The 16,950-nt window shown below is 62.0% G+C and overlaps 1 protein-coding gene across 1 annotated transcript; it reads left to right on the plus strand.

Moving 5' to 3' along the window:
* Positions 1–3,316: 3,316 nt before the first annotated feature.
* Positions 3,317–13,940, plus strand: KLF16 (KLF transcription factor 16). Its single transcript, XM_047777664.1, has 2 exons — positions 3,317–3,870; positions 11,717–13,940. Exons 1-2 carry the CDS (start codon positions 3,420–3,422, stop codon positions 12,016–12,018), a joined length of 753 nt encoding a protein of 250 aa, XP_047633620.1. The 5' UTR covers positions 3,317–3,419; the 3' UTR covers positions 12,019–13,940.
* Positions 13,941–16,950: the final 3,010 nt, after the last annotated feature.

A 16,950-nucleotide genomic window follows, 5' to 3' on the forward strand; every position in this document is an offset into this window, starting at 1 on the left:
AGGCACAGAGTTCCCTGGTAGCTCAGTGGGTTAAGGATCCAGCATTGTCACTGCTGTGTTATGGGTTCGACCCCTGGCTTGAACATACTGCAAGAAAATGGCTTCTACATGCTGCAAGTGCAGCAAAAAAAAAAAAAAAAAAAATGGCTGGAGCTCCCGTTGTGGCGCAGTAGAAATGAATCCAGTTAGCATCCATGAGGATGGGGGTTCAATCCCTGGCTTTGCTCAGTGGGTCGGGGATTCAGCGTTGCCGTAAGCTGTGGTGTAGATCACAGATGTGGCTCGGATCCTGAGTTGCTGTGGCTGTGGTGTAGGCCGGTGGCTGCAGCTCCAACTAGACTGCTAGCCTGGGAACTTCCATATGCTGTAGGTCCAGCCCTAAAAAGCAAAAAAATAAAAAACAAAAAACCCAAAACCTATGGCCCTTTCAGCATGTCTGTGCATATAGACGAGTGTTGTACACACGTGTTTACATATGCAAGCCTTCAATCTGCCCCTGAACTGTCTGGACCAGGGCATTGATGCTCTGGACACCACCCACTTTATGTGGCCTTCTCATCTCCAGCACCAACCTTATGCTCTTACCCCCCTGAGGCCTCCCTCTTCTACACATCCATGTCAGCCTCCTGCTCACCTTGGCCCCGCCCCATAGGCCCTGTGGCCTGGTAAGAGCCCCCACCCCCGAGCCTCTTAGTGCTGTGAGGGAAGGCTGGAGATGAGCCCCCATTTACAGAGGAAGAAACTGAGGCTTGAAGAAAGGACTGATTGCCATGTGGGAGACCAGCCAGGAGAGAAGCTCAGGCCCCCAAACCTTCTGCTGCCTCTTAGCTTTGCACATGGTCCAGATGCTTCAGGCCACTTCTGGGTCCTCTCCCAGCCCTAATATCTTATTCTCCTTTTTACTTTTTTGGCCGCACTTGAGGCATGGGGAAGTTCCTGGGCAAGGGATCAAACCTGCACCACAGCAGTGACAACACCAAATCTTTAACCTGCTGAGCCACCAGGGAACTTGGATTTCTTCACCTATGGAATGGGGGTGGCAACTCAAGGGTCATAGTGAGGATAAGGTGACAGCACACAAGGCAGAAATGAGCATGGGGAGGAGGGAAGGGGGGGCAAGAGGCTCCGCAGGCCACCCAAGGTGTGAACAAGAAACACCACGGGCAGAGTGTGGGCCCCCAAATAAAAGTCATGGGTCCAAGACCCTGTGTTTCTCTGGGAGTGGGTGTCCACCAGGGGCTCTAGGAGGTTTTGTCTGGGTCCCATGGTCCTGATTTCTTCTTTGCCATGGCTCTCCCTATTGCGATTGCCTACTTGACTTTCAGACCCCAGGTAGAGCCCTCTCTGGGATGTTGCCCCTATCTCCTTCACTTGTCAGCTCTGTGACCTTCCACCTGTGACATCATCATACTCTAGACTGTGAGCCCCCAGAGGGTAAGGCCACAAAGGTATCTTGCTCTGGGTCCAATAAACATCAGTGGAAGGAACCAACAAAGGGTCCTGGCCTCTTTTCTTGCCCTGATTCTTCCCATGTGCTGGGGTAAGCTGGGAGGCAGGGAGGGGGACCTGCAAAGCCCTTCCTGACTTGTGGGAGACCAGGCCTAAGGATTGGGAAAGACCAGTCAGTGGCTGGTGCTCTGAGGCCCCAGACAGCTGGTGAGATGGTGGAGGGTGGGGGCTTGCCCAGGTGGTCTACCCTCTAGGCTTCAAAGGCACAGGAGACCCAGGCCAGTAGGAATGCTGACCACAAGTGCCCCCCAGTGCTCACCTGGATAGTGGTCCTTTGGAGTGGGCTCAGCTCCAAAGGATGGTGTTGCATGTACTGTCTGCAGCCTGAAATCGGTACTTCAGTGCTCCTCCTCCCTGTCCAGCCTTGTGCAAGGGCAAGTGCCCAAAAGGAGCTGGCACAAGCTGGCACCACCAATCGTGGTCAGGTCTAGACCAGGGGTACCCATGGGACAGTGACCAGCCTGGTAACGAGTAGCTGAAATGAGGCCATGTCGGGCTAGTGTGCGGGTTGGTGTGGCGGGGAGGGGTTTGCAGGTGGGGTGGGTGAGTATAAAGTACTGTTCACATCAACCCAGGGAGGGTTAGTGAGCCGACTGGAACCCGTGCAGGAAGGCCCCCTGGAGGCCGCTCCGGTCACTGCACAGCCCCCGTGGCCCGCCTAGGAAGGGGCAGGGGCGTGGTCGCACTGGAGGGGGCCACCCCATCGCCCCATTTCCACGCGCCTGCCGACTCAGGCCTGCGGCTCAGGCGGACCCCGGGCATCTGCGTTCCAAATTAAACAATTTGGGCTGGACGTCCTCGGAAGCTTGGCGAGGCCCCACTTTCCCCATCCCGGGCACCGGGAAGCGACGTTCCTATGTCCCAGCAAGGATGGGATACTCTGCCCCATCAAAGCACCGAGCCCCGCCCTTTGTGACCCTGGCCCTCCTCACCTAGTGACTCTCGAATGGGGCGCAAAAAGAGGAAAGAGCGCAGGCTCGCTCGACTCAGCCAGGCCGGGAGTGGCCACCCCCCCCCCACCCCCGTCTAGCTTCGGATCCCAGGGAATGGCGAGTGGGACCCCGGACAAAAGGGTGCGACGGGACACAGGCGAGCGCGGTCTAGCAGGGCCAAAGGCCCGGGAGGACGTGAGGGGGGAGGGTCGCGCACGTGGCCAGGGGGCGGGGCTGGCCGCTTCCGCACCCCACCGGGCCACGTGGGGAGCGGAGCCCTTCCCCATCGCGACCTGGGGCGCGCCCGGGCAGGGGTGGAAGAGCCCGGGGAAGGGGAGGGCTCCCGCCGGCCGCGCGCACCAGCGGGGGTGGGCGAGCCCGCGAGGAGGCGGGGCGCGCGCCGAGCAGGGATGGGCGCGCCCGTCCGAGGAGGGAGGGGCGTGCCGGGATGGGGCGGGGCGCGCTCCGGGGGTGGGACCGTACCGGGGACGGGGCGGAGCCTCCTGGCGTGAGGAACTGGTGCTGCGGGTAGCGGACCGGGAGGCGGGCGGCCGCGCCCGTGTGGAAGGCACCTCGCGTATAGAAGGCGCTCTCGGGAAAGGGGGAGGGGGCGTGCTCCAGGGCTCGAGTGGGCGCACCGAGGGGGCGGCTCCTTCGCCCAGGGCCCCGCCCCCCGGCGGCCTCGCGCGGCGGGTAGAGTGGTGGAGGGCGCGCCGGGCGGGGGGCGTGGCCGCGCGCCCCGAGGGGGCGTCCTCCGGGCGGGGCGGGCCGCGGCCGCCCCCGCGGGCTCCGGTGCGTCAGGGCGCGTCAGGCGGGGCGGGGCGGGCCGAGCGCGGGCGGCGGCGGCGGCGGCGCGCGCCGGCCTCCTCCTCCACCTCCTCCGCCTCCCGCACTCGAGCAGCCGCTGCCGGCCGGACGGGCGCTGCTCCCGCCGCCTCCGCTCCGCCTGCTCGGCCGCGCCGCGCGCCCTTGCCTGGCATGTCGGCAGCCGTGGCGTGCGTGGATTACTTCGCCGCCGACGTGCTCATGGCTATCTCCTCGGGCGCCGTGGTGCACCGCGGTCGGCCGGGCCCCGAGGGCGCGGGCTCGGCCACCGGCCTAGATGTGCGCGCGCCGCGCCGCGAGGCCGCCCCACCCGGGCCCCCGGGACCGCCGCCGCCGGTTCCCGTCGCCCCAGGCCCCGGCGCCGCCGCCGCCGCACCCCACCTGCTGGCCGCCAGCATTCTGGCCGACCTGCGCGGCGGGCCCGGCGCCGCTGTGGGGGGCGCATCGCCGGCCTCGTCTTCTTCGGCCGCCTCGTCCCCGTCCTCTGGCCGCGCCCCCGGCGCCGCGCCCGCCGCGGCCAAGAGCCACCGCTGTCCTTTCCCGGGCTGCGCCAAGGCGTACTACAAATCCTCCCACCTCAAGTCGCACCTGCGGACGCACACAGGTGAGCCCGGCCGCGCGCTCGGTCCGCGCGGGGGCGGCCTCCCGTGCCCCCTCCCCCGCTGGGACCCCGAAACTGCGTGGCGCGTCGGGGGCGGGGAGGGGGGCGCGCCCGTGCTGCTGCCGCGCCGGCCGGGAGGGCGGGGCCTCAGTGGGTGGGGCGCGCGCGGGGGGCGTGGCGGCCACGCGGTCGGGCAGGCTGTGAGCGGATGGCGGGCGCGGAGGCAGGAGCTGGGGGGGGCGCGGCGCGTGTGGCGGCGGGGTCTGCTGGTGGATCCGGCCTCTCGGGCCTCTTCGTTTTCGGCTTCATTTCTCTTTTCTTTTGGTTTCGAATTTGAGTGTTGGGCACGTCCAGCTGTGAGGTTATTTTTCCTTCCCATGCCTCGATTTTCTTATCTGTAGAAAAGCAGAAGGAGTCGCGGCGCTGCCTCCGGGGTAGCCGCGAGGATTCACGCCAGAGGGCGGCTGAGCGCCTGGTGCGGGGCCAGGTTAAGGGGGTGCCGGGCACGTTTCCTTTTCCTTTTCCTGTGTTAATAGGCGGAAGGTGGGCTGGAAATGCGGGTTAGGGCCTGAGTCTGCGGAGGAGGGAGATCCCTGAGGGTGTTACGTCCTCACCGCATTTCCCCCCACCTGCTGCAGGAGCCGGTAGGGGGTGGATTTGGCGACACTGTCATGTCTCAGCCCACCCGGGTGTAGGGATTGGGCCTCTAGGGGAAACTGGAGGCAGGAGGCGCTGGCCTCCTTTTCCTCCTGTGGATCCTCCCCCAGTGTCCCCCATGGAGTCTCATCCTCAGCATTTTTTCCTGTGCTGGGAGGCAGGGGATGGTGGGCCTTGGTCGGCAGCCAGGGTTTGAGCATTGGCGGTCTTCCTTTGGTTGGGAAGGTCAGGGGCGACTGGGTGGGCGTGCACTTGGATTTAGGGCTCTGTCAGTTGATAGCACACGATCTAGTCCTTGCAGGTCTGTTTTCTGTCTGTATGAAAGGCTTTGTGGCCGCTTTCCCCTGAGGGATCCTTATGGGGGTCACGTTAGGCAGCGGCGTGTGTCCGCGCGGCTCGGTGGACCTGCTCCCATTGTAGGAACACGCGGAGAAGGTGGGGGTAAGCAGGGTTGGTCCCAGCAGTGTGGTGGAAACAGGGATGCCATGACCCTTGAATGCCGCTGATACCCTCCAGTTCCCTGGTTTGGTTGTTTTTGTTTTTTTATGTTGTCAGACTTCCTGGGTCTGGTGAAAGAGGGCGGCCAGTGCACCTCACATTATGGCTCCTGAGGGACATTTTCCCAGCGTTTCCTGGGATCCTCAGAAGCCCCCTAGGCCCTCAGCCAGTGTTGGCCGCCCCCCTAAGCCCATGAGGAAGGAAAGACTCCTAGTCAAAGATCTGGATCTCAGCATTGCTGTTCCTGTTTTTAATGAGAAACCGAGGCCCCGGGGTCAGTCAGGGTGTCCCAGTGATGGGGGGCAGGGTGCCAGCCCTTGTGCCTTGCCCCCTGAGGGACCTGTGCTTGCAGATGTGCTGTCCCGAAGCCCCCTTGATAAAAATGACATTTCTGGGAGTGAAAGCCTGCACCCAGGCACCCTTGATTTGGTCCTGGAGGGTTTGGGGCACCCCCGTGCTTCATGATTAATTCCCTACCTTTCTGGCCCCCAGAACCTCTAAACCCTGCCCAGGGTCTTCGTTCAGGTTTTTTGGCTTTTCTAGCCCCCAGGGGAGGGGGCAGCTGCCCTTGTGCCTGTTGAGGGGTGGGGAAGCCATGCTTGTGTGTATGGTGTTGTCCACTGATGGGGGCTAGCCTGGGGTGGAATCTGCTGAGGAACCCTGCTGAGCCGGTGTTCCCTGAGGGTCTTTGGGAGGGTGTCCTGTCCCACCTGTCTCTGCCTGACCGCCCTCCTTTCTGTGAAGAGAATTCCCATCCTGGCCTGGCCCCATTTTACAGATGAGCCACCGGGCACAGCAGGAGTCAGGCAAGTGGAGTGTGGTGCCCCCATCTTCGCTGTTCCATTTGGCAGAGAGGGTTGGAGTGGGGAAGCCAGGAGAGGCCACGGGGTCTTTCACAGGCGCCCCCCCCCCGCCAGCTGCAGGGAAGTGAGGAGGTCTGTGCTTTAGTCCTTTCGTCTGGCCTGCAGCCCCTGGCCCAGAATGAGGTCTCCTGACTCTGGCTTGGGGCAGGGAAAGACTTGGAAGCTGCAGGAGATGTTGACACGGTTGCCGTGGATACCGAGGGAGCTGGAGGGAGGTGGGGCGGGGGTGGAGGAGAGGCTGGCAGTCTACTTGCTCTCTCAGCCTCCTCCATCTCTGGACTGCTCCCCTGTCCCAGAGCCCCCAGCACACAGCACCTTCTGGGGGGCTCAGACCCTCCTCTCACGGGGGCTTAGATCTGGATCTGGAGCAGTTAGTCCGGGGCCCCCCCCTCTGAGCTGCCGACTTTGAGTCTGGGTCATTCTCCATCTGGGGCGTCCTGGCCACTGTGGGGGGTGCTGGACAGCCTTCCAGGCCCCCACCCACTGGATGCTAGGTGCACCCCCAGTTGTGACAAGGACAAATGTCCTCAGACATCACCCAGTGATCCCTGGGGGTTGTGGTTTCACCTCCAGTTGAGACCCCCTGTAAAACCTTGTCTGCTTAAGCCTGAGAAGTCGCTGAGGGTTTTCTGTGTGTGCGAGGCACTGTGGGCATGGCCCAGTGCCCTTTCCATGGGGCTCCTAGAACATTGGGGGCTGTTGACAGCAGCGGTGATGGAGGAAAAGGCTTCCCGGAGGAAGAGGTTGGAAGAAGTGGGGAAGGGTGTGTCCTAAGCAAAGGGACACCACCCGGCTGCAGGGGGTGGGGGCAGGGGCCCTCGGTGAAGATTGGGAGGCTGCTGCTGCGAGGCTGCAGTGGGAGGTGGGGAGGGGGCCAGGGAGGTAAGTGTGAGGTGAGTGTTCCCTTTAATCCCAAGGGCAGGGTAGGGGTGGGTGGGGAGGCAGGCCTCCCAGCAGGGGAAAATCCGTTTATGAGGAAGGGATTAGGATGGGAGAGGGGTTTGGGGGAGCTGTGTGGGAGGGAGAGAGGTGTGCTTGTCCACGATTGGGTGGGAGGGGGAAGCCCCAGACATGGGGGACAAGAGGCAGTTACGGTAACCCCGTTTGTTGATTTAGCAGCCCAAGCTGGGGTTAGGGGTGGTATTTGTTGAGTAGACCCCCAGGAGGAGAGGCAGATGGGGAAACTGAGGCCAGAGGGGACATGGTCACCACATCCCCCCAGGGCTATCTGAGCAAAGCTTGTGAGCTCTCCAGGACGAGGTGGGGCTCAGGAGTCCCAGTGGTTTATCTGGAGGGGCAGTGCCATGCCCAAGGGGTGCAAGTGCCCAGGACTGCCTCCCCACTTCGCCCCCTCCTCCAGCATTGGGGTTTGGTGAGCAGCTGGGATTGGCCATAGTGCCGGTGCCCTAGCTGGGGGTGGGGGTGGAGCACCCCCACATTGTGGGGGGCGATAACCAGCCCCCACCCAGGCTTCCTGATAAAGGTGGCCCAGATGGCCCGGGAGTTGGCACATGATACCAGCACGAAGAGCTGGCCTCCTAGAGAGGCCCCCCCCCCCCAGTCCTGTTTCCAGAACAGCAGGCCTCTGGAACAAACATGCTCTGGGGAGCCTGTGGGAGCGGTGCCCCAGGACTGAGAGTGTCCCCCTCTGTGGCAGAGATGCCTGTCTAGGTGGGGAAGTAAGTCAGGGTAGCCTGGGTTCTCTGGGAGTGAGGAGAGCTGGTAGCAGGGGGCCCACCTTTTAAATAAATGGGGGGTAGCCACAGATCCTACCTGAGGGACGGGAGTAGACCAGATCGTGGCTAGCTGGTTAGCCATTAGCGCCTGCTGGAACCCGTGAGCTGAGCGCCCTTCTCTGGGTCTGTAGACTTTGCATGGATATATTAAGTACCCCACGGTGTGTCAGGCCTGTGCCCTCAGCTTTACAATGGGACATGGGGCAGATTTCACACCAAGAGACTGGGCACAAGGATAAGAAAAGCTGAGATGTGGGAGACAGTGGAGGGGGAGGTACACCAGCAGGAGAGAGAGACTGCACTGAAGGGTGACATGGAGCAGGAACCTAGTGTGTGACGAGTGACATGGGGGAGGTTCCAGGTGGCAGGAACCTAGTGTGTGAGGAGCAACTAGTGGGGCTACAGAGGAGCCCAGGCTAAGGTAAAGATTTCAGCTTTGACTCTGAACCAGGGGGCAGAGCACAGACTGGGCAGCCCAGATACCAGCCCACTCACTGGCTACTGCACCAGTCCACGCCTGAGCTGGGGGCTGGAGCTGAGAGGAGCCAGGGTGGGAGCTGGAGGTAATTTGATGGGGCATTGATGGGATTTGCTGCCAAGTTCCACATGGGGAGTTGAGGGCGGGGGAGACCTCTGCTTATGCTTTTGGTGGCAACACAGCTGAGCCAAAGAAATGGAAAACTTGGGGTTCCTGCTGTGGCAATGGGATTGATGGTGTGTTGGGATCCCTGGGACGATCCCCAGCCCGGCACTGTGGGTTAAGAATGTGGTGTTGCTGCAGCAAAGGCACAGATCTGATCCTTGGCCTGGGAGCTCCATATGCTGCCATTGGCCAAAAAATAAATAAATAAAAACTTAAGGGAAAAAAAGAAGAAGAAATGGAAAACTTGCAGGAGTAGGGCTAGGAGGGAAGTCTTGGGTGGGGGTGGGGTGCAAAGTTTAATGAGTGTTTAAGGTCGCAGAGCAGATGAACTTCCCGCAGATTGTTTTTTTTTAAGACATCAGGATGGCGAGTGGCTGGAGGATCCTGGGCCCTGCCCTGCAGTCCTCACCATCAGTCCTTCAGCTTTCAGTGGCATCTCTGTTCTGTTCTCTGGGTTCCTTGCGGCCTCTCAGGCCTCACGCCGCCTCGCCCGCCGCCCCCCATCTGCTGCAGCTCCAGCTTCCCCAGCTCTCTTGAAATGCTTCCTTCCATGGGCCCCTCCCCCAGCCCAGCCCACCCGGTAGGTGGGCATTTGTGCAAGTGTTAGCTGCGGGCCACACTTCCATCTTCAACTCTTAGGTTAAAGATGACCTCAGGAGGTTATAGTGCAGGTTAGCTGTCAGACCCTTGGCCCTGGCCCCCTTCCCAGCCCAGGGAGGTCCCACACTCTCTCCCTGGGTGAAGGTGGGGCAGGCTGAACCAGGCCTGGAGCATGGTACCACCTTTTGAGGCTCCCCTCTGACAGGTCTCCAGGACCTCCTGGCCTCCATTTTCCGGCTGTCCTGAGCTCACCCACAGGCCCAGCCCAAATCAGAGGGTCAAGTCCACTGCAGCCCCGCCCACCCCATTCACGTCCCGTCCCGCGCCCAGTCTAGCCGGAGCAGACAGGTGGTGGCACCTGGGCGAGCCGGCTCTGAGCCTTGAGAGCGTTGCCCCCTGCTCCCGGCCAGTGTCTGTGAGAGGGTGTCAGGGCCTGGCATCTTGCAGGCATTCGCCCAAAGTTGTGGGGGCAGGAAGCCTATGCTCCCGCGTCCTGCCATCCACGTGCCGGCGCGGGGCGGGGCTGGCAGGCGACCCCCGGCCCTGGCGGCAGGAGCACGTGAGTAGAGCGGGCTGGGCTGCGGTTGTCCCTGCCACCGCTGAGCTACGTGCGGCAGCTGTTCCCGTGGGCTGCTCTCGACCGGCCCCTGCTCTCGACCGGCTCCTGCGGGCACTGGCACCGCGCTTGTAACCTGCTCCTTGCAAAGTAGAGCTGCGGGGCGGGGGTGGGGTGGGACCAGCCCCGCCGCTCGAAATGGGGAAGTGAGCCAACTGCGGGACGCACCAGCGGTGGGATGGCCCCCTCCCCTTCTGCTGCACCCTGCCTGTGCCCTGTAAGATGGCGACAGGACTGCGTTCCCCTCCGAGGGGCATCGCTCCCCCAGGCCCCAGGTGGGTTTAAAGCTGCAGCCCTGACCCCATACCTGACTCCCCTCCCCCAGACTTCAGCCCTCAGGAGCCAAACGGGGTGGGTGTTTTGAGCCCTGAAATTCTGTTGAGTATGTCCCCACTGGGACCCCTCCCCCAACTGCTGCGGACTCCGCCTCTTGGCTTGTTGCAGGGGCGGCATGGGGTGTGGAGACGACAGCCCCCAGGGATTTGGGGCCACCTGTGGTCTTGGGGACAGTTGCTCTCCCCCCAGCAGCACACTTGTCTGTGACGCCCCCCACCGGAGGTAGCATCAGCACAGCTGGGTTTGCCGCCTCCTGGGGCCCTCCCTCAGCTGTGGGCATAACACAGGTACCCCACAAGAAACTCTCTTGGGGAGGCCCTGCTGGCCTTTGATCCCTCTCCGTGGCTGTGGGTGGTAGGGCTGGCTGAGTGAGGCCAGGAGAAAGGGATGGGGGGTTAATCTAGCTCTGTCCTGGGCAGAAGCTGCTCTGAAGCCCACCAGTGCCCCTCTGCGTTCCTGACCCCTCGCCCCTCCCAGCCCTTCTCCCCAGGAGCAGGCCTTGAGCTAAGATCAGAGATGTCTGTCACTAGGTCACCGAGAGGATCCAGGCTCTGCTCCCCGAAGGCCGCGGGTGTGTCATACCCTCCCTGCCATTGCTTTCTGGTTGGCTCTGCAATCCCCCACGAGGGTGCTGCTTGAGGGAACACTCTTCTGTCACACTTCCCCTCAGGTGGGTCCCCTGAGGCAGGGTCAGCTAGGGTCACTGCAGTCCCAGCCATCCAGTACTCGGTGTGGGCCTTCCAATGTACACAAGAGGTACCACCCTGACTCCCCTGTGGCTCTTCCTTTCCTGCCCCCATCTGGCTGTCCCCTCTTCCTCTGCTGGACTCCCTCAGTGCCACGAGGGTTGTCTCTCAAGCCCAAGGGTGACTCTGCCCGTGTGTCCACATTCTATCTGCACAACCCCCCAAACACCCTTCAAAACCCCTGGTCTTTAGGCAAAATAACGACGGGGGGTTCCAGAGTCCCAGGTACCCGGCGCTGGGTCCGAAAGGTTGCAAACGGGGGTGCTCACGGCCCCTGGGACTGGGGCGTGGTGAGGGTGCCCCCGGTCAGCCTGGGAGACCTGACAACACAGGCTGCGGGTTCGCGACCGAGTTAGATGAGGGGTCGGGCGGCACTGTTCTGGGGTAGGGATCCCCACAGGATTAGCGGGTGGGGACCGGCGAGCAGGGATGGCGGCAGCAGGGGCAGGATGGGCGAGGCCGGCCCGGCGGTGGGAGGGGTCTGCGGAGGAAGTTGCCGGCGGCGGCCCGCCCCTCCCCGCCGTCTGTTCCGCGGGGGCGGGACGAGTCCCGCGCTGCCTCCTGGCGCCGCCCCTTCCCGCGCCCTAACCCTGGGGCGTCCCCGGTGGTCCGTGCGTCCCTTTCCCCACCCCTCGAGCGCGGCCCGGGGTGGGGGTGGGGTGGGGTCGGGTCCTTTTGCTGGTATCCTGTGCTCATAGAAGGGCCATGTGGGTCAGCGGTCAGGCAGGGGAAGCTGTCCAGACGACGCTCACACCGGCGCGCCGGGTGGTCATTTCCAAAAGCAAGGGGGTTAACTGGGGCCGCCAGCACCTGGGAGGGCGGGAATGCCCCACCGGAGAGGTATAAGGGAATTTCGCGGGGTGGGGTTCAGCAGGACTCGTTTGCATAAGGAGAAGCCCCCACAGAAAGTCAACTTGCTTTCCAGAGCCGGCACGTGTGTGTGGCAAGTACACCAGGAGACACATGTTAGCCAGGTGGCGCCGGTCCTGGGGGTGGGGGAGTGGGCAGGCAGGCCTGGGAGAACTCTAGGTTCTTTCCTTTAACCTGTGGCACCTGCTCCGGGTCTGTAATGGTTGTTAGCCATAAGAAGTAGAAGGGAGAATATCCCCTCTCCCCACACTGAACTCTGTCTGGCCTCTGTCCCCTCCGCCCAGGTGAGCGCCCCTTTGCCTGCGACTGGCCAGGCTGCGACAAGAAGTTTGCGCGATCCGACGAGCTGGCCCGCCACCACCGGACGCATACGGGCGAGAAGCGCTTCCCCTGCCCGCTCTGCTCCAAGCGCTTCACACGCAGCGACCACCTGACCAAGCACGCTCGCCGCCACCCCGGCTTCCGCCCGGAACTGCTCCGGCGCCCGGGCACCCGCAGCACCTCGCCCAGCGACTCGCTGCCCTGCAGCCTGGCAGGCAGCCCCGCGCCCAGCCCGGTGCCCAGCCCGGCCTCCACCGGCCTGTAGAGCCCTGGTCCAGCCGCCCTGAGCACGCCCCCGCTGGGCCTGGGCATGGAGCACCAGCAACACGTCTGCTGTCCCGGGCCTGGGGCGGGGCCGGACTGACTGCCAGTCCAGCCCCTTCCAGTGACCCCATAGGGGCCCCCCAAATGCCCCTGCCCCCTTCAAGAAGACAAGGAGGGGGCCTGAGACTGGACCGGGGTTATCCGGGCCTTGGAGGTTTTGTTCCTGAGGGGTAGCTGGGGCCCCGTGTCTGTATATAGCCATGATTGTTAACTCTCTTCCCAGCTGTTAAACAGGGACCCCAGGTGGGTAGCCAGAAGGCATTCCCCTTACCCCTTTGCCACCTCCCTGCTTTGGGGGATGTGTGGGCTTTGGGGGGAGGTGGCCCAGGAAAGGCACCCCTTAACCAGTGTTCAGACTTGGCCCCCAGGCCCCTCTCTCCAGGTTGGGATGAAGTGTGCAAAGAGCCATAGGTGAACCAGGGGTTACCCCCGGACTGCCTCCTGTCCCCCATTCCCCCCCAGGGGGGGCACCCATCACCCCACTGAAAGCCATGGAGACGTTCAGGGAAACGGGGTGCAGCCCGGCTGCCCCCATTCGGGTACTCAATCTCAGGTGTCCACAGGTTCTGCCCCACTACCCACGGTGGGGGGACATTTAGCTCCCCAGCAGCAAGGGCGGGGCAGGGAAGGGGGGAGGTGGTAGGGTTTCCATAGGGGTCCCCGTTTTGCTTCTGAGACTCGTGGTGGGGGAAAGAAACGGGGTCTGCCAAAGAGCAGTTTAACTCATTGGGGGGGGTACAATGGGTGGGTATGAATGCAGGCTTATTTATTTTCCTGTCTCTGCTGGGGTGGGGGCTGCACTGCTCCCTCTGGGTGGTTGTGCGAGTGTATGAGTGAGAGAGACTTGGGGGGGAGACCAGCTCCCCTCCTGAAGGGGAAGAGTCCCCGACATTGGCCTTGTGCAGCATCACGTGACAATCAGTCCCTTCTTTTTGGGGCCAGGACAGCCAGTGGGAGAAATGCACCATCCCCCACCCTTCTTCCTTGCACGACCCCCTGGGCAGCAGGGCCCCTAGACCCTCGGTTGAGGTTCTGCCCATGTGGGAGGAAGCAGGAGGGCTGATCCCAGAACCTCCTTGGGATAGCTCGATTTTTTTGGACCGGGTAGAATATTTTTTCAGGCGCCAATCCCTTCCTTGATCTGGGCCCCACGAGTGGTCTGTTGTCCTTAGGGGGTGTGGGGGGAGGGTCTGCATGGACTGAGCTTTGGATCGGGAAGGGTAAATGCCACCTCTCTCCTGGTGTCTTCCCACTGTGGCTGCCTCTGGATTTCATTTTGGACAGTGACCGAAGACCCCCCGCCCTGGAATGGGGAGGGGACCCAGGCTCCCGGTCCCAGACCCTGAAAGGGCCTATCCTGCCTTGGGCTGCAGGAGGTCTGTGGCATCCCCATCTGTTCCAGAACCTTCCTGTCCTCATTGGGGGCCGGGGTACTTGGATGGCACTGGTGCGGACCCTCACTGGCCCTGGCAGGATCCAGGGACAGGTGCCCGGGGTCCTGGGGAGGGGGGCGGGTGGATCTTCTGGGCAGGTACTTGCTGGGCTGGTCCATCTGCCCAAAACCCTTGGTGAGATGCCTTAGTTGGGGGTGGGGGTGGTGCCAGGGCCTTGTTTCCCTTTGTGACTGTCTGGACAGCCCTATGATTGTCCCAGCCCCAGCCGGTTCCTGTCCACAGAAGGTGGACTGTGGTCTGAGGACCCAGGTCCCTGGCCCCTTCCCAGTGTTCAGGGGCTTGGAGGGACCGGTGGTCATTGGGACCTGGTTCCAGCCAGTTTGGCCTCTCAAGATGGGGGGAGGGGGGGCCCCCTGCCCTGCCTGGCTTCATCCCGGTATTTAATTAAATACGCTTTTTTTAAACCCGATTCCAGAGCCTGTGTGGTCTTTTCCAAGCCGGTGGGCCCTCGGACTCCCCTGTCCCCCTGGTCAGTGTGGTCCCCAGCCTCCTCTTGGAAAAACTGAGGCAGTGAGTCCCGGGACCCGGTGGAGGTCTTGGCAAGGACCCACTGACAGGGACGCATAGTGACGCCCGACAGCCTTAAGGCCCAGGGGGTAGCCCGCCCTCAGCCACGCGCTGCAGTCCAGCAGCACCCACGCCTCGCGCAGCTGCGCCCCCGGCCCGCCTTCCCTCTCCGTTACCCAGCAACCAAGGCGCGGTGACGGCGCCTGGGGGCGTCCGCTGCCCGCCCTTTTCCGGGGGCGGGAGGAGCCAGCTCCTCGCGGGCCACTCGCGGGCTCTATAAGGCTCCTCCTCGGAGGGTCCCCCGCATTCCCGGCTTCCTTTCACGCGGCCACCCGTGCCCCGCCCGACTGCTCACGTTTGCCGGCTCCCAATTGGGTGGAGGGCTGGGAGGAAAAGGGGCCTCGAGAGCATTGAGAAACTGGTGAGAACTCTGAACCCCTTCTTGGGAAAAGTGCATCCCAGATTTCTGCAGTCTCCGGAGCCCAGAAGGCCGGTGGGGCTGTGGTGCGGGGAGCGTAGACCCTCCGCACCGGTTTCCTCACTTCTCGCCCCGGGAAGGCGGCAGCCTCGCCATCTGGCGGCCGTCCCTGGTATGGCGCCACCTGCTCCGTCCGACCCCCTCCCCAAGGTCCTGCCCTTGGGGCCGTCAAGGTCGCCCCAATCGGCACGGAGCCCTTTACTCTAAGATGGCCCCCATCTGGCACCCTTTTACTCCCTTTCTGCTGGATTCTGGCCCGAAAGCCCACAGATGTCGCTCCCTAGACCCTTGTCCGCTCCAGGGACAAGAAGCTGTCAGGCTTCTCTGTCCCTTTGAGGTCCTTACGTGCAGGCCCTCCCTTCAGTCTCTCTTGGACGCACTATCATGGGCCCCGGAAGCAGATTGGAGATTTCCCCTCTGCCTCCTGAATGCTCCGTCGGCAGGTGGCCCCGAGGACCCCTGGCCCTACCCGCTAGGCTCAGGTCCCCTGTGTGCTGAGGACACCCCCTGGTCCATGCCAGCTGGACCTCGTCCTCAACTCCAGACCCGAGATGTTCTCAGCCCCACCCCTAGTCTGTTCTGGTCTGCTCCCCTTCAGTCACTGCAGCTTCAGCCAAAATCTTTGGGCTCGCCCCTGACTCCCCTCTTTGTCTCACCACCCTCATCCGGTCCATTTGGAATTCTAACTGGACATCTACCTTTGAAACATACCCAGAACCAGTCCATTTCTCCTGCCTCCACCTAATCCCACCTCATGGCCCACCTGGACCAACCCTTGATCCGGACTCCCGCCCTGGCCCTCACAGTCTGCCTTCCCGGCTGGAGCCACCAGAAGGCGTCTGTGATCATTTTCTGTGAGTCAGGCCCTGCCCTCCTCTGCACTCAGCGCTCCAGGCTGCCACCTCCCTCCAGGGTGAATCGCCCAAGTCCTCCCTGAGGCCAACCAGGCCCTGCATGACCTGCCCCTGCCCCCTCTCTTCCGCTGTTACCTTCTCCCTCTCTCCCCTTTACTCACTCAGGTGCAGCCACACAGGCCTCCTTGCAGTTCCTCCAACAAGCCTGGTGCCGCCTTTGCCCTGGGGCCTTTGCACATATTGTGCCCTCTGCCTGGAATGCCTTTACCCTAGATGCCTGCTTGGCTTTCTCCTTGAACTGCTCAAATTCCACTTCCCCATCAGACTCCATGGACCACCCCTTTCCCCAGCTCCCTACTCTCCCTATCACCCATTCTCCAGAAGAGCACTCTCGGCCTTGTACTTAAGTATCTCCTTTACTGATCTCCTGTTGTCTCTCTCCTAGAACGCTACTACTGCCAGGGTGGGGATCTATGCTTTGTTCACTGATGTCTCTCGCACTGGGTCTGGCACTCACATAGTAGGTCCTTGGTAAATATTTGTTGAGTAAGTAACCAAGGTCAGTCAGTGAGTACAGAGGGAGCATCTAGTAAGTGCAAGCTCAGGGGTGACCTGACTTCACCTCACTAGCATTGTCAGGGCCAGGCTGAGGGGTCCTCCCTCCTCTTGGCGGTGGAAGAGGCGCTGGCATCAAGAGACCCCTGGGGTGAGGGGTCTCAGGCCCAAATGCCACCGGGGCCAGGTGGCTGAGGTAAGGATAGATGGACTGGGAGAGGGAGGAGATGACCTGCACAGACTCCCCCACCCCAACCCTGTGCTCACACGGGGATCCTTGGCAATTGACAGCTGGCGGGCAGGCTGGGAATTGTAGTTTTATGAAGCATCTCCCCCAATTTAAATAAAGGGCAACAAACAAATTTACATCATTTGAAAAACTAGTACTGAAACAAAATTGGTACTCAGATACATATACACACATGTTCACAGAGGCTCAATTCACAACAAACAGGCGGAAACCACCTGAACATCTATTATCTGATGAACAGATAAAATACGGTTTAGGGTCATGGTGTACGGTAAGGGCTCAATATTTGGTGGACAAATGAGTAAATCGGAATAGGGCTCCGCTGGTGGACCTGGGGATGAGATTTCAGACAAGAGTCCAGTGGGAGTCCACCCGGAGCCCAAGTCGAGGGACCTCTGCAAGCCTGTGCTTCAACGAGTGCAAAACGTGAGCACTAATTCGAAGTCAACCCGGGCGGAGTTGAGTTTCAGAGCCTGAGCTGGGTAACTCCGGTGCAGATCCCCAGGTGCAGGTGCGACACGCCCGCGGGACTCGTGTTGACCAGCAGAGGGCGCCTCAGGGAGACGTGCTAATAAAACTAATTAAATGCACATAAGCCACAGCTGGACTATGAGGGGGGCCCTTTTTTTTTTTTTAATCAGGCGTGCCGTGGACAGCTCCAAGCGCCGCAGGGGCCTGGGGCTCAAGATGGCGCTGTTGCCGCCACCGAGGGCCAGGCGGCGGCGCCGGCGAGGCTCCCGGAGACAGTAGGCAGGGCGTCTCGCCCCCACCACCC

Source organism: Phacochoerus africanus, chromosome 4 (genome assembly GCF_016906955.1).
Source record: "Phacochoerus africanus isolate WHEZ1 chromosome 4, ROS_Pafr_v1, whole genome shotgun sequence".
NCBI lineage: Eukaryota > Metazoa > Chordata > Mammalia > Artiodactyla > Suidae > Phacochoerus > Phacochoerus africanus.

Coding starts and splice junctions, on each gene's coding strand:
- KLF16 (XM_047777664.1), top strand. CDS start 3,420: ATGTCGGCAGCCGTGGCGTGCGTGGATTACTTCGCCGCCGACGTGCTC. Junction 3,871..11,716: donor GCACCTGCGGACGCACACAG/GTGAGCCCGGCC, acceptor CCCTCCGCCCAG/GTGAGCGCCCCTTTGCCTGC.